Source organism: Ruditapes philippinarum, unplaced genomic scaffold (assembly GCF_026571515.1).
Source record: "Ruditapes philippinarum isolate M1 unplaced genomic scaffold, ASM2657151v2 ctg645_1_1_1_1, whole genome shotgun sequence".
Lineage (NCBI taxonomy): Eukaryota > Metazoa > Mollusca > Bivalvia > Venerida > Veneridae > Ruditapes > Ruditapes philippinarum.
The window spans coordinates 284,194-300,047 of record NW_026861731.1 but is presented as its reverse complement, the minus strand read 5'-3'; the positions used below and the strand labels follow the sequence as shown (position 1 = coordinate 300,047).

The window sequence follows — 15,854 nt, the reverse complement described above, 5'->3', positions numbered from 1 at the left end:
ATGTTTACAACAAAAGTCAAACAGCTGTTAAATAAATGAACTAGGTATGGAATGCCTTATGACTCATCAAACCATGCGTGTGAGAACGTACTTAGCTGGTATTGTTCCACAAGTAGAATGCGCAAAACTCTACAAAATGATATCATATTTTATTGAAAACTAATTAGAATTATGATATTCTTGAGATGAGATTTTTGAGATTATACAAGAAGATGAAAAAATACAAATATCTCACAAAAAAATGAACAACAACAAGAAAACAACAGTTTTAACAAAATAACATTATGTATTGTGTAACATTGATTGTTGATGTGTACATGTACAGATCTATCGAGAAAAAACGTCTTTTTATAAAAAAAAATACCTTTTTCTACTTAAGTTGATCATGTTGGATAACAGAAATATCTGAAATTCCATGTTACAAATCTCATAATGAAATACACCGGCTTTCGGAAGAAAGTTTGCACTTTGAAACTCTTTGAGATTCTAACAACTTACTGCAACACTATATTAACAAATTTTATATCAAAATGTGCAAAAAAATGTTTTGAATAAGAAAGCTAAGAAATTTGGCAGACTTGTAATTTTTATAAACTTATTTTGATAATAATTGCGTGCCAGTTATCAGTATCGGTTGCGCCCACTTAGTCTACGGAACAACGAAAGTCTTCGAGACCCTATGGACCTAAAGTAACGTCTTATGGTGTATGTTGGAATGGCGTTCCATACAAATATTCATGTCCGCAACATTCGCTTTTCATTTCTCTACTATTTACACTAAAAATTAATTCTGAGTATAATCAAATTTCAATTAAATGTGAACTATAGTGTAATCAATACGTGTTTGCAAATTTCGATACCAGATATGTCCATTCAACTTTAAGGGAACTTCACTGAGGTCCAAAAGCATAAAAGCATAAAATTTGAATTTCTTACATAGTTTAGCTTTGGCCCTTTAAACGAAAAGATAAGCAATATACTCAAAAATTAGTGAAAATCGTACTTTCCCGATATTCTAATCCCGATTTGAGTAAAAAGCGTTGCAACGCTTTTCAATTTTGAGTAGTTTTTCACATTCGGAGTATTTATTCTAGAAAAACGGAGTGAGCGAATGATCTGAAATTTGGCACACAAGTTATTAGTCTAGACCTACATCAAATAGAAATCTTATCTCGCACAATTATTTCCATTCTCGTCATGTCAAAAGACTCAGTGGAGTCCCTTTAAGAGATTTCTGTATTTGATTTGTCAATAGTAAACAGGTTAGATTCCAGGTGTGTGCGAACTGGTTTGGTTCTTCACTTATGGTCAAGGCAGGCTTAGAGTTAGTTGAGGGTAAACAACAGGTTGATTGTTACCTTAACAACGTAGAATATATGTAACTAACATAATTATATTTAAACATACACTATTAGAATCTTAATTAATTAAGTTCAATTTTTACATTTATTTTTACAGATAAATACTATAACATAATTATTCTTTCTGTAAGTAGGCGTGAACCCGAATGCTTGCATTACCTTCTAGTTATGCTTGAATAGTTATGATGACATATAGATTCAATAGTTTACACACAAACCATTGTCAGATTACAATAAAAAAACAAGCAAATTCGTTGAATTTATATCCCCCGCCGAGTACTGGTTATTATTAACACAACAACTGAGTACATAGAGCTTTATTTATATATTAATCATGGCATAAACAGTAATATTCTTTGAACTTGATAAATATTCAGGGCAATAACTGAGCCATAACTTTGTGTTAAATAGTAAAATCTGGAAATGCCAATGAGATGTATGCATACTACATAACTAATCAAGGGCCATAAATCTGAGTTATAAGTATCTGACTGGAACAAGGCGACTATATGCACATCTCCTCTTAGTATCCCATAAAGTTTCATTGAATTCCAGCCAGTAGTAGCAGAGAAGTAGCGAGGAAACAAATATTTTTCTATATGGATACTGCATAACTAATCAAGGGCCATAACTCTGAGTTAAAGTGTCTGACCGAAACAAGCCGACGATATGCACATCTCCTCCTGGTATTGAAGGTTCCCATAAAGTTTCGTTGAATTCCAGCCAGTAGTTGCAGAATAGTAGCGCGGAAACGATTTTTACTCCATATGCATACTGCATAACTAATCAAGGGCCATAACTCTGAGTTAAAGTGTCTGACCGGAACAAGCCGACGATATGCGCATCTCCTTTTGGTATTGAAGGTTCCCATAAAGTTTCGTTGAATTCCAGCCAGTAGTTGCAGAGAAGTAGTGCGGAAATGATTTTTACTCTATATGCATACTACATAACTCATCAAGGGCCATAACTCTGAGTTAAAGAGTCTGACCGGAACAAGCCAACGATATGCGCATCTCCTCTTGATATTGATGATTCCCATAAAGTTTCGTTGAATTCCAGCCAGTAGTTGCAGAGAACTACTCCGGAAACGATTTTTACTCCATATGCATATTGCATAACTAATCAAGTGCCATAACTCTGAGTTAAAGTTTCTGACCGGAACAAGCCGACGATATGCTCATCTCCTCTTGGTATTGAAGGTTCCCATAAAGTTTTGTTGAATTCCAGCCAGTAGTTGCAGAGAAGTAGCGCGGAAACGATTTTTACTCCATATGCATACTGCATAACTAATCAAGGGCCATAACTCTGAGTTAAAGTGTCTGACTGGAACAAGCCGACGATATGCGCATCTCCTCTTGGTATTGATGATTCCCATAAAGTTTCGTTCAATTCCAGCCAGTAGTTGCAGAGAACTACTCCGGAAACGATTTTTACTCTATATGCATACTACATAACTAATCAAGGGCCATAACTCAGAGTTAAAGGGTCGGACCGGAACAAGCCGACGATATGCGCATCTCCTCTTGATATTGATGATTCCCATAAAGTTTCGTTGAATTCTAGCCAGTAGTTGCAGAGAACTACTCCGGAAACGAAATTCGGACGGACGGACGGACGGACGGATGGACGGACGGAAGGACGGACGGACAACGCCAAAACTATATCCCCCTCCCGATTCCATCGGCGGGGGATAATAACAATAAGCGGAAATTCAATAAACACCATTACTCACTCTATTTATAAGACACAAAACATGTTTGGATATGTCGTAAAATATTTTCATTTAACAACATAAATTAAGTTTAAACGGCCGTCTTTTTCCGGCATTACTCTTTTATGTTCCGCCATGTCAACATAGCACGTCCTGTTCCTATTTCCGGCGGAGCGAGCCTCGTTTGGAAGTAATTTTTACACATAATCTAAAAATAACATATAAATCACAGATGCGCTTGAAGAAAATCCCCACAAACAAACATTTACAACGTTTTAACATTAATCTTGAACACTTCAGGTAGTGAGTTGGCTTTCTGAAATTTCAAACTGTTGAATCTTATGGTTGCCTCTCGGATGTTTTTCGTCTTTTCTCTCGATTTTGTGCACGTTTTGGCGTCGACTTCCGCTATGTTTCGGTGATGTTTTGATGATATCATCTGTGTTTGCAGAGCATCGGGACACAGCATCGCTACATCCGGGTGACGGGGCTTCCGTAGAGTCTGAAAAAGGAAATTCTGGAAGTTGATACAATGTACGAAGCAACATTAATGATACTGGTAGATTTTGACATAATATTTGTTAATTAAGTGCTACTTTTTAATACCAATATAAACATTTATATGGCAGTCCAAACCGAAACTGGACCGATGCTTCTATTTCCGAATATTATGAATAATCGTCCGGACGCGTTCCGATAGTCTACGGAGTACACCAACAATGTAATCGCACAACACCATGCAGAAATGGCGTTTTTCTATCTTAATAGGTCGGTCTAGTCACACTTGTTGTTTTGTCGAAGTATTAATAATTTCCATAAATAAATGACAAAGTTAAAAAAAAAACATAAGCAACATTCAATCACCTGACCTTGACGGTCAATATCATATCTAAATCATTCAACATGTCCTTTTAGTCACAGTGTTGTTTTTTCCACGTATGAATCAAATCCGTAACAAAGTCAGAATGATCCTTTTGGAATTTTTTGTCCAAAATGTTGCTTTGTCCAAGTATGAAGATAATCCAATGATTGATTATGTTACAACAAATTATAGCAATAATCATTGAAAATTCGATAATTTGACCTTCAAGGTCACGTTCGTTTGTTTCAAGGTCAGTTTGATATACGAAGATCCTGACCTAAAAGCGGTTGTATCTAATTACAAAATTACCCCATTTATAAAAGAAAACAAAGTTACAGCCAGTTACAGCAAAACAAAAAAAAACTAGAACTCCGCGGGTCGGATGTGTCGCCTTGTGAACAATGTAGTTTAGGAGAAATGGCCAGGACAAAAATGAAATATTAAAAATAGCAAAGGGCAATAGCTAAAAAAATAATAAGTGCAGAGCAGCAGTTTCTGTGCACTGCACTTCTTATCAATAAGATCTATCATTCTATGATGTTTCAAGTCCATAGCTTTCATACTTGAGGAGAAATGACCAGGACAAAAATAAAGTAAGAAAATCAACAAAGGGCAATAACTCATAAAATAAGAAATGCAGAGTATCAGTTCTTATGCACTGCGCTTTTTCTTAATGAGATCTATCATCCTATGAAGTTTCAAGTCCATAACTTTTATACTTTCGGAGAAATGGCCTGGACAAAAATTAACTATGAATATTAACAAAGGGCCATACCTCAAAAATTAAGCAATGCAGAGTACCGATTCTTGTGCACTGCACTTCTTCTTAATGAGATCGATCATCCTATGAAGTTTCAAGTCTATAGCTTTTATACTTAAGGAGAAATGGCCCGGACAAAATTAAAGTATGAAAATAACCATTATACTTAAGTAGAAATGGCCCGGACAAAATTAAAGTATGAAAATAAACAAAGGGCAATAACTCAAAAAATAAAAAATGCAGAGTACCTATTCTTGTGCAATGCACTTCTTCTTAATGAGACCTATCATCCTATGAAGTTTCAAGTCCATGGCTTTTATACATTAGGAGAAATGGCCCGGACAAAAATAAAGTATGAAAATTAACAAAGGGCAATAACTCAAAAATTAGAAAGTGCAGAGTACCGGTCCTTGTGCACTGCACTTTGAGTTATTGAAAGAAGCATGCATACCAAGTTTGAAGTCAATCAGACTTATAGTGACTGAGTTATGCTCCGAACAAGCTTTAGGGGACGCCGACAACGACGCTGCCGACGCCGCCGACAAAAGTAACCCCTATAAGGCGACACAAAAACTAGGAGCATTTCATTAATTTCACATTGACAGTAAAGGTCAAATAAAGGCCAATGTCACATCTTAATCATTCAATTTGCTTGTTTGGTAGCAAGTTTTGTTTTGTCCCAACATAAATCAAATCCGTACATAAATAACAGAATTATCACAATTTAACAAAATTCAATAATTTGACCTTGAAGGTCAAGGATATTTAAAGGTCAAGGTCAGATCAGCCTTTTAGACGGTTTTGTCCAAACGGTTGTTTTTGTCAAAATTTGAAGATAACCTATACATTAATTTAGTCAATTATAGCGAAAACTGAATAATTTAACCTTCAATGCCAAGGTAATAAAGCCCCAAAGGGCCCAATTTTTGAGTTTGTTTATCCCAGGGAAGGTTTTTTAAATTTTAAAAAATTTTTTGTTTTTTAATATAAAAGTAAAACCCCATTCATTTATAAAAAATTTTAAGGGCCAATTTTGCAAACCATTTAAAAAGGGAAAAATTTCAAAAATTTTGACCTTCAATTTAAAAAGGTAAATTTTTTGATTTAAAATAAAGTTCTGTCTGGTTAATTTCTAGTAAATTCTAGGTCTATTCTAAAAGATTGTTCAAGTTTGAAGACAATCCAGTCAAAAATAACAAAATTTTAGCACCAATAGAAAAAATCAAGCAAAATTTAGACATTATACCTCAAAGGACAAGGTCATTTATTAATGAAGGTCAAATTAAGTCTGATCTTGTTTCAAGGGTTGTTGTGGCCAAGGATGAACACAATACACTAAGAACTAAAAAAGTTATGATCAACGTTAAAGTTTTGGGGACGACAACAGCAGCGTCAACGGGAACGCCGACATAATTGTAACAAAACCTGTATTTTTTCTTCGATAAAAAAGTCAAGCTTAAAAAAGTTTTATAATGCTATATGACTAAATAGACCATTAATTGCTTTTGTCTCGTTTTAAATCTACAATTTGTTCGAAATGCTAAATATTCTTCTCCATTTTCAGAATTTTTGGAATGAATTAAAGCATCAACAACAACAAGACAAAATGTTTGGCCAGTTTATACACGCTGAACGTGGTTATAATTTAACGGGGATTTCTATGAGTCATTTATTTAAAAAAAAAAAAAGATAATTTATTGAAATATATCAATATCTGCGCCTGAAACTTTAGTGTTTTTTTAAGTTGCCGTGCGACCGTACATAAAAGAGTCGTCCGTTTCATGACATTGTGATTTATAAATCAATTACCCAATAGTTGAAGTCTTTTCATTCATCGGTGACAAATTCTTTTTCATTTGATACAAAAGTATCGCTTGAAGGCATGAAGTATATAAACAGTATCCTATTTGACAATGTTTCCACTCAATTTACATAAAATATGGCTTAACAAATGTATCTTTCGTAACAATCAGTCATTTGAGATACCGGGCGAAATCAAAATACAATTTTTATAGACATTTAATAGTTTTCGTAACCCCCTTTTGGCAGACTGAAATTGTTATTTAAAGACATTTGATATAGATGATTAATATAAAGCTTTTAAATTGTGTAAAAATGACACAAAAATGAATCAAAGTTTAATGTAAAGCACAACGGGGTTGGGGGTTGGAGACATTTCTTTCTTTATTTATTTTTTTAAATTTGTCTTTTTCTGCATTGAATTCAGTAAAAATCAAATTTGACTACTTGTGTTAATAAAAAATGGCAAAGTTTCGAACAATGAATTCTGAAACACGCTTTTTAGTTTAAAATCTTTTTAATAAAATCATTTTTTTTTTGTGGTTTTTATTGTACGCAGAATCATTTCCGCCAACGAAGCATTACATAAACACGACAATTAATTTTAAATGCCGTTTGTAACGTAAACTTTTGATACACTGGGACGGAACCGGTACCTTATTTACACACAATTATACAAAGTTACAATTTTGATATATAAAGGGACTCGCAATTACGCGCGTTTAAAACAAAGACCCATTTTAAGATAAAAAGCATTCTTTCAATAGTGTAACATCTATATATCATCACTTTGAGTGCATATAATACATCCACATACATAGATAACAATGATATCTACATCTCTTGATACATCTATTTTATTTCCTATTATAACATTGTTGCAACATTCTCCCCCATCATCGCATACTAGTAACATTATTCCGGTCACGACATAAAGTCGTTCAGCTTATTGTCACATTAATGCGACATTTGAATTTCCCCAAACAAAGTTATTTTTAAGAAACTTAAATACCGATAAATTTGACAAAAAAAAATGTTTTTTGGTATTTTGATGCAGGGAATAATAAATGTAAAATTACACAAATCTTTGTTAAATATTCATTATGTATGAAAAGTTTTAAACGGTCTTGGATATTCAGAATAAGGCGTCAAATTGAGCACATATGTTATAGTTTGAACACATAGTATACCTTTGTCAACGTAAATCATCAGACCATCTTTGTTATCCCGACGACATCTGTAGCAGACGGTGCCAATGAGTACGGCGCAGATCACGGTGGTTACCGACAAAAGCACAATCATCGCTATACTGGCAGTCTGCCAAGAACTTGTCGGGTTAGCGTCTTTGTGCGTCACGTGGTTTAAATCATTTGCACTGTTATCATTATTAGCAATATCCAAGTCATTTTCACGGTGAAATGGCTGGAATTCCGTGAATGTGCCACACACGGTGTCTCGTCGTTGCCAACATGTCTCGCGCACGATCTGGTTGTCAGGACAGCGGGAACATTCTATACAAGGGGCTCCGTCTTCCGGCTGATACTTCCCTTCCGGACAATACATCATTTCGTTACATGCAACAAAACTTCCGGTTCCTAAAACAAGCAGAAGGTACGCTGCTTGGGACGCCATCTCCATACTTTTATATCCTGTAAAATACGGAAACTTTATATTCTGTAAAATACGGAAACTTTTATATCCTGTAAAATACGGAAACGAAATTGGAGATATTACTTAGCTGTGACTTACAATATATGTTGTTTTTTTTTTCTGTCTACGGTTTCAGTATAATTATATAGAACTTTTTCACAGTTCAACAATCCAATAGCAACCTTAGTTATACTTAGCGCATGCGTATTCTGCAGTGGACTTTAAGATGTAAACTAAACGTTAAATGATCTATGAACTTCTTTATTATACAAAATGATATTTTTGCATAGAACAGTGATCTTTTTCTTTCTTAATTTTACCCATATAATACGAAACTTTGATCTAAGTATCTAAAAAAAGAAATATCAGCAAAATCCACTAAATAAATGGTTCTTTAACTTTGACAACTTAAAAAATCTTTTTAGTTCTTAAACGTTAGCAAAATCATATCAATTCATGTAGAAATATTCACATATAGTGAAATATTTCCGGCAATTTTCAAATTTTCTCTAGACTGAATTTTGATTTTTTTTTTCGCAACAATTATTTGCAGAAGTTTGATAAATATAGTTCAGTCAAGTTATTTTTATTGTAGGAATTTTTTTATCATCTGCAAAGATGCATGTTTATTGTAAAAGAAGAAGTTATTTCCTATTCCACCTATCCCATGAATTCAATTTCTGACTCTTGAGGATTAAAAGAGATCTACAAAGAAATTATCACGGAATTTTGCAGGCGTGACTCATCGTTCAGCAAATTTATTGCACTTTGATTTCCATTCAAACGATTCGCCTGGTCTAACTTCCTGCTTTTTACGTACCAAAAACAAATGTTTCACATACCCACAACTTCCCTAGTTTCTTGCAAATAGAAAGGACTGTCTTAAAATGATAATAATAATAATAATTATAATAATAATAATAATAATAAATAATAAATAATAATAATAATAATAATAAATAATAATAATAATAATAATAATAATAATAATAAAAATAATAATAATAATAATAATAATAATAATAATAATGATTATAATAATAATAATAATAATAACAGAAATAATAATAATAAATAATAATAATAATAAAAATAATAATAATAATAATAATAATAATAATAATAATAAAAATAATAATAATAATAATAATCATAATAATGATGATGATGATGATGATGATAATAATATATGTAATAATAATATAGTGGTTTATTCACGTCATATGTACTCAAAATGGCTAAAACTACTGGAATAAGATCAACGGAATCTAATCTGAAATTTGGTTCACTTTTCAAAAAGTTCGGTAAGTGTCGCGTTCTACCTTAACGGCCCGCCTCCTTTTTTTTTATGCTACGATTTCAATATTACACGGTCTTTCATTTTTCACTAAAAGCGGGAAAGAGTGTGGAGTGAGACACGCATATAAATATTGCTTTTTTGCCTTGGGATACGGTTACAATACATTGAATTATTTGTATATAACTTTACTATATGATTGTGTAAGGCTTAAAATCAGGATTTTTTTATTACAGATTTCGTTCGAATTATTTTATCAGGATTTTTTTATTACAGATTTCGTTCGAATTATTTTATCAGGATTTTTTATTACAGATTTCGTTCGAATTATTTTATCAGGATTTTTTATTACAGATTTCGTTCGAATTATTTTATTTTCTATAAATGTAAAATTGATGAAATGCATGATAAATAATTAAGAAAAAGTTATATATAGATGTTTAAACACATCATCCATTTTTATCACCTCTCATGAAATATCTATTTTCATACCACTCGGTGAAAATAAATCCTGTATTTGTAGTAAAATAAACAATTGAATTTTCTGTTTATCATACACATTTTACCTCTTTCTTGACATTACAATTTGAAAGACCCCTTCCCTTGAATTGTGAATATTTGACTGAAATTAGAAGAAAGTAGTTCGACAAGACACCAGAGAAAACAGAAAATAATTATGTTTCACTGTAGTGAATAATACGTAAAAATACAGAAAATTAAATTACTCATTTTCTTTCATCAATATTTCTCAATATTTCATTTATAAGAATATAATAAAATAATCTATTTTAAAATACATGTATTGTTTTAAGTGATAGTCTTTATTTAAGACATTCGTAGCGTTTTATTTCGTTCAAAAAGGAACGCCTGACTAAATGACATCTTTATGAAAAGGTATTTTGTCTCCTAAAAATGAGCTGCACCCAGGTAAAAAAAACCCTGTTTTCACAATTAAAACAACCATTCTTGCATTCTTGACAAACGGAATGAGCAAATGATCTGATATTGGTCCAGAACTTCATCAAATTAAAGGTACATGAGGTTCTCAGTCCCGTGGTGTCAAAAAGAAATTCTTTGGAGTACCTTTATAAACTGATTTTTTTTTTCGATTTTTTTTTTCAGTTTAATTTTCTATAGAATACATTACAATTTTGTTTAAACATTATGGTTTCTTTCTTTTTTTTCTTCTTTTTTTTCTATGGATCTTTCTTTGTAGAATAAGATATATATATTTTTGTAAAGAAGTAGAAATATCAATCGAAACTTTGTTTCCTGTTATCTTTTCCTATTTGAACATATCACGTGAATTTCTGTGCTTTGAAATCGAACTACTGTTTTGCCATGTCATTTATTTTGCTCAAGTTTACATTTAATTAAAAAAGAACACTCGGATAACAGAAGTTTTAAAAGTTTCGTTATCGGCTGTCCAAAAATAAAAAAAGAAGCGGACATTTTTTTCGAGTCTCGCTTTTTTCTTTTTTATAATTGTAATTTCATGTTCATTGTAAAACATTCGCCACCGGATACAGGTGCAGACGATATTCAACGCTGCGCTCCAACTGATGCATGATGGGACCGGAAACCAGCGCACCTTCTGCTTGTTAAAGATTTTCTTACATTTCATAACATGCATCATAATTAAAATACAGTTGCATGTTCTAAGCGTGTTTTGAGGTTTCCTAATTTTCGTATAAAAATTATAAAAAATAGAATACACAAAGGCTTGTCCAGAGTTTTTTTTTCCATATTTTCGTAGAAAAGTAGTATTTTTTTAAATCTTTTTTTCCCATTTTTTTATCTACTTTTTATTTATTTATTTGGGTGGGGGTTTGTTATGATCTCAATTTTCCTATTTCATTTATTGGTATTAAATAAATGCCGTTTGATAAAATGTACATGTGACTTTCTATTTAAGCAGCTAACGCCAGACTATCTTACAAAATGACATGCGGATATTTGGTTTATACAATATTACATATCACGAATTAATAAATGTCGGCCACTGTGTCAACAAAAATAATTTGGTGTACATCAATTTTCTGTTTTCGAATCGACATCCAAAACATTATTTTCTGCTAAAGTTGAATCAGTGCAAATACATGTACTGTATATGCATTTTTATTGTGTTGTCACATGTATGTGATTTAATAAAACTGAAGCTTCACGTCCCTAGATGAGTTAACAAATGTTCAAGAATACAAATTTAAGCACGACATGTAAATAGTTAAGGGCCCATTTATGCCTTGGAAATGTTTTTGTTTTCCTTTTCTTAAAAGCTTTTTTTCTGTGCACTTTATAATTTCAAAAAGTTTTAAATTACTTAATACATCTCTTTTTTTCGGTTGCTTTTTGACAATTTGTACGGTTATATAGTAATTTAGTATTTTACATTGGAGTCAAAATACTACTTTATGACAAATAATTTCACATTTATTACTACTTTCTTCGTGTAACAAGCTTCTAACCTGTTCTAAAACCATAATTTAATCATTTTAAACTCAAGGTTGCATTTTATTCGTTTCTGAGGCATGTAACTGGGCCTTTAAAGAAATCTATAAATAATCTTTACTCATCATTCTTATTACCATAATTCTTCCATGTCAATGCAAAGTAAATGTTTGTTTAACATATTATCGGTACTTTGTGTCTTTGTGTTTAAACTTTAAATCACTTAATTTGTCCGTTTGTAGATTATTTTTTCTTTATCAACATTAATATGAATGTTTGAGGTTTGTTATGTCATATTTACGGATTTATATGTCCAACTTATTTGGTTTAATAACATCTAATATGTTAAACAGAAATCTCAATAAATTTAGGATTTTTATTACTATTTATTTATGTATTTATTTATTTATTTATTCATTCATTATCTTATTTATTATTTTATTCATTTATTTATTATGAACTTAGTAAATTGATTGAAATCAAAATTTCGCGTTAGAGACGAGAACGGTATATAAAACAAGAGGTGTCCGTAAGACGGGCCGCTCGACTATTCAGTCAGTGCTCGACAGTAAAAAAAGGGATATAACTAACTAAATAAATTTTTAATCAAAGTTCTGGAACTTGTCCCCATCACGTTAGAATATCACAAGCGAAGTTTGAATCCATTCCCTTTAGTACTTTTGCAGATACCAACTTGAACGCAAAAACTTAACCAAAGTGTGACGACGACGACGCCGCCGGGATGACTACAACAGAATGGTCGAGCTTATAAGTTAAAGTTATCTGAACTGTGATTATAGATAATAATAAATCGTGACATACATTTTTAGATTGAATTAAATTTTAACGTAATATGATTCTTTAAGCATATCGTCTGCTATGAAATACATAATCCAATGATTTAAATATTTCCTTTTTTCTCTTAAAATATCATATTTATCCTTTATTTCATAAAGTGTGACAAGCCTCTCCCCAGTCCGATGATGATTATAATTTTGTTATAGGATACAAAAACAAAAACAGACTAGAAAACAAACAAACAAAAAATAACCAAAACAACAAAAAACAGAAGAAAAAAATTAACAAAAGAAAAAGGTTACATTATACCTCGCGTAGATTTATGATATTGTTAATGTATTGTATTATTACACACAAGAATGTGAAGAACTTACTTTAAAGTTAAAAAGGTAAAGACAATGCAAAAATTTACCTTGCTCAGGTAATATTATAACAAAACTGTGGACACTAAAGTCTTACCTATGGAAAGATTATCCTTAAAATGACAGTTATGTTTAAAATTTTGAACCTGTCGAATTATTTTAGAAATGATGCAACCGGAAAAATACTATTCAAATTTTTATTATCCCCTCAATGATCTCTTTAAAAAAGAAAAGAAAAATGATAACCTGTGACTACTTCAAAGCTATCATTATCCAAATATTGCAGGTTATCTATATATAGCCCGACATGAGCCCGTGAGTCAGAAATGTAGGGAATTTGTGGGGTTTTGTTTGTATTTTATATAAAGCGATTCAACAAAATTTTAAATCTAAAAATATGAAAAAAAAGAAGAAAAAAATCTTGTGAAATAATGTACATGTACCAAAAAAAATCACCCTGCATTCGTGTAGTACATGTTCTGGTCATTTCCACCATATTCAATCTCTTTCAGGCGCTTCCGGACTTGACCGGTACAAAGGAAGGCTCGAGCTCCCGAAATTAAATTGAAAAGTAGATGTGAAATATTGTAAAAGAAATGAAATAATAATCGCATTTTTTTATTAGAAATTGGCAATAACTTTACTTAAAAAAATTGCTATATATTAGGATAATAAACGAGACACCTATTTAGTTTGAAAAAACAAAATAGACATAATCTAAATTTGAAAAAAAAAATCCCACTGAAGGAACAATTGGTATAAATATTGTAAAGTTGTAAAAATATACATATATAAAGGGTTGCAATTTGTTGACTACAACCGGAAACGGGATCCTTTCGTTTTTTTAAGGATCTGGTACCGGAAAGGGGTCAGATAAGGGATCACAGTTATCAATTATTGTAACTTGTTGAACTATTGTCGAGATTTTTGAAAAATATAAAGAATACAAATACACACTTTAATTTAAGTATGTTATATATATCTAGATTATGAAATATTTTATTATACATGTATTGCACGCATTTGTCGTCCGTTGTTCGTTATGAATTGATAATGTGATTGATTGATATGTTGAAAAATAATGGTTGATTGATTGATTGGTTGATTGATTGATTTATTACTTGATTGATGGATGATTGCTTGCTTGAATGATTGGAAGCTTGATTGATTGATTGATTTTGGTAGATCGATCGATTGACTGATTGATTGATTGAAATGTCATAATCTGAGTGAGAAGAAAAGTTTGCTCTTAAATTTTCATTTTTTGTCGCTAGTCTAACTTTGAAATGTGGTCCATTCAATTTTCATGAACACTCCACTCCAGACATAGCATTACTTTAAAATTAATTCGATTAATTGCATGCACATATTCAAAATTAACGTGTTTCACCTTAGTATTTGTACTGTTATTAAATACGGAAGCATAAAGATAAAATACAGTTGTGATACAGAAATAAATAAAGCTGCTAATACAGTATGAAATTAATGAAATATACATTTACATAATTACATCATTTTAGTTAATGTATGAATTTAAAATTAATGTACATAAAAAGAAAATAAACACTAATACTTACTTCTTCAGCACGAGCTCGCGTGCGGTGTGTAGCCTTGAAAATTGTACAAAAATCGAATATCACTTTATCTATATACAAACTGTTGTTAAAATATCTTTCTCTTCTTTTAAACTTTTATATTTCCTTGAAGTAAATCCAACTGTATTTATTTCTTAAATCTTTCCTATTTATCAAATTTATCTGCTTCAACATAATTTCCGCTTATAGTTTGAACATTAATTTATTTCGTTTACAAGAACGCTTCTGTTTTTGTTCATTTTAACAGCAAATACTGTACAGTATAGTGCAATTATATGTTTGTACGAATCACTCCCATTCATAAAATATTACGCATGAGATGCGCCTGTTAACCAAACCATTATGTTGTTATTTCAGGTTATTTCAGGGAGTGTTCGCAGCAACCGTACTTCGATACATGGTTTATATATTTTATGCTCCGATTTATAAATACAGCTGTACCGTATTTAGTTTAAAGAAATTTGCCCGTGCAAAAAATGCATCAGAACGGTTATAAAAGATGGAGAAAGAAACGATTAAAAATGGAATTGCCTTAAAAATAAAAATTTAAGTACAGTACTTTATTTAAGAGATGCCCGTTATCAGTTAGAGGATTTAGTCAAGGTTATCATGTTAAAGTGTAGAAAATTGCAAATGTGCAATCAATCAATAATTCATTCATTCATTCATTCAATCAATCAATCAATCAATCAATCAATCAATTTATCAATCAACTACAATTTTAGATTCAAGGACCACGTGCGTTGCTTGCTAAAAATATAAATAAATTAATAAAGCGTTTAAACATCGTGTATTTTTTTTTGTATCCAAATATAAGGGTGCTAATTAAATTTAAAAAGACATATATTTTATAACCGTTATTAAAACATTTAGAATGCAGAAGGTCAAGCAATACACGTGTATCAAAAACGAGGCGAAAGTATTATCGTGCTTTTAATCTGTGCCACGATGAGCGAAAGTACGACAAAATATCACGTTTTTGGCACAAATCTGCCGCCCCGCAGAGCGAAAATCATGGCACAAATCAGCCGCATGGTGCGACAGTCACTACTTTGTTGTATGTTCGCCTCCGTGAAGAAAATGCGACAATGTCACCACTAATCTTAGTCGTATCAACGTGCCCGCGGAGCGAAAATACGAGATGGCACAAATCAGTCACCATAGACCGTTGACGCTCGAACTTTATAATTTTTTTTACTCACATGATTGT

General features: G+C 31.6%; 1 protein-coding gene across 1 annotated transcript; it reads right to left on the bottom strand.

Moving 5' to 3' along the window:
• Positions 1–134: 134 nt before the first annotated feature.
• LOC132716636 (uncharacterized) lies at positions 135–15,032 on the bottom strand. The gene is made up of 3 exons (XM_060699947.1): positions 14,627–15,032; positions 7,685–8,143; positions 135–3,574 (listed from the first exon to the last, which is right to left on the bottom strand). Exons 2-3 carry the CDS (start codon positions 8,130–8,132, stop codon positions 3,369–3,371), a joined length of 654 nt encoding a protein of 217 aa, XP_060555930.1. The 5' UTR covers positions 8,133–8,143; positions 14,627–15,032; the 3' UTR covers positions 135–3,368.
• Positions 15,033–15,854: the final 822 nt, after the last annotated feature.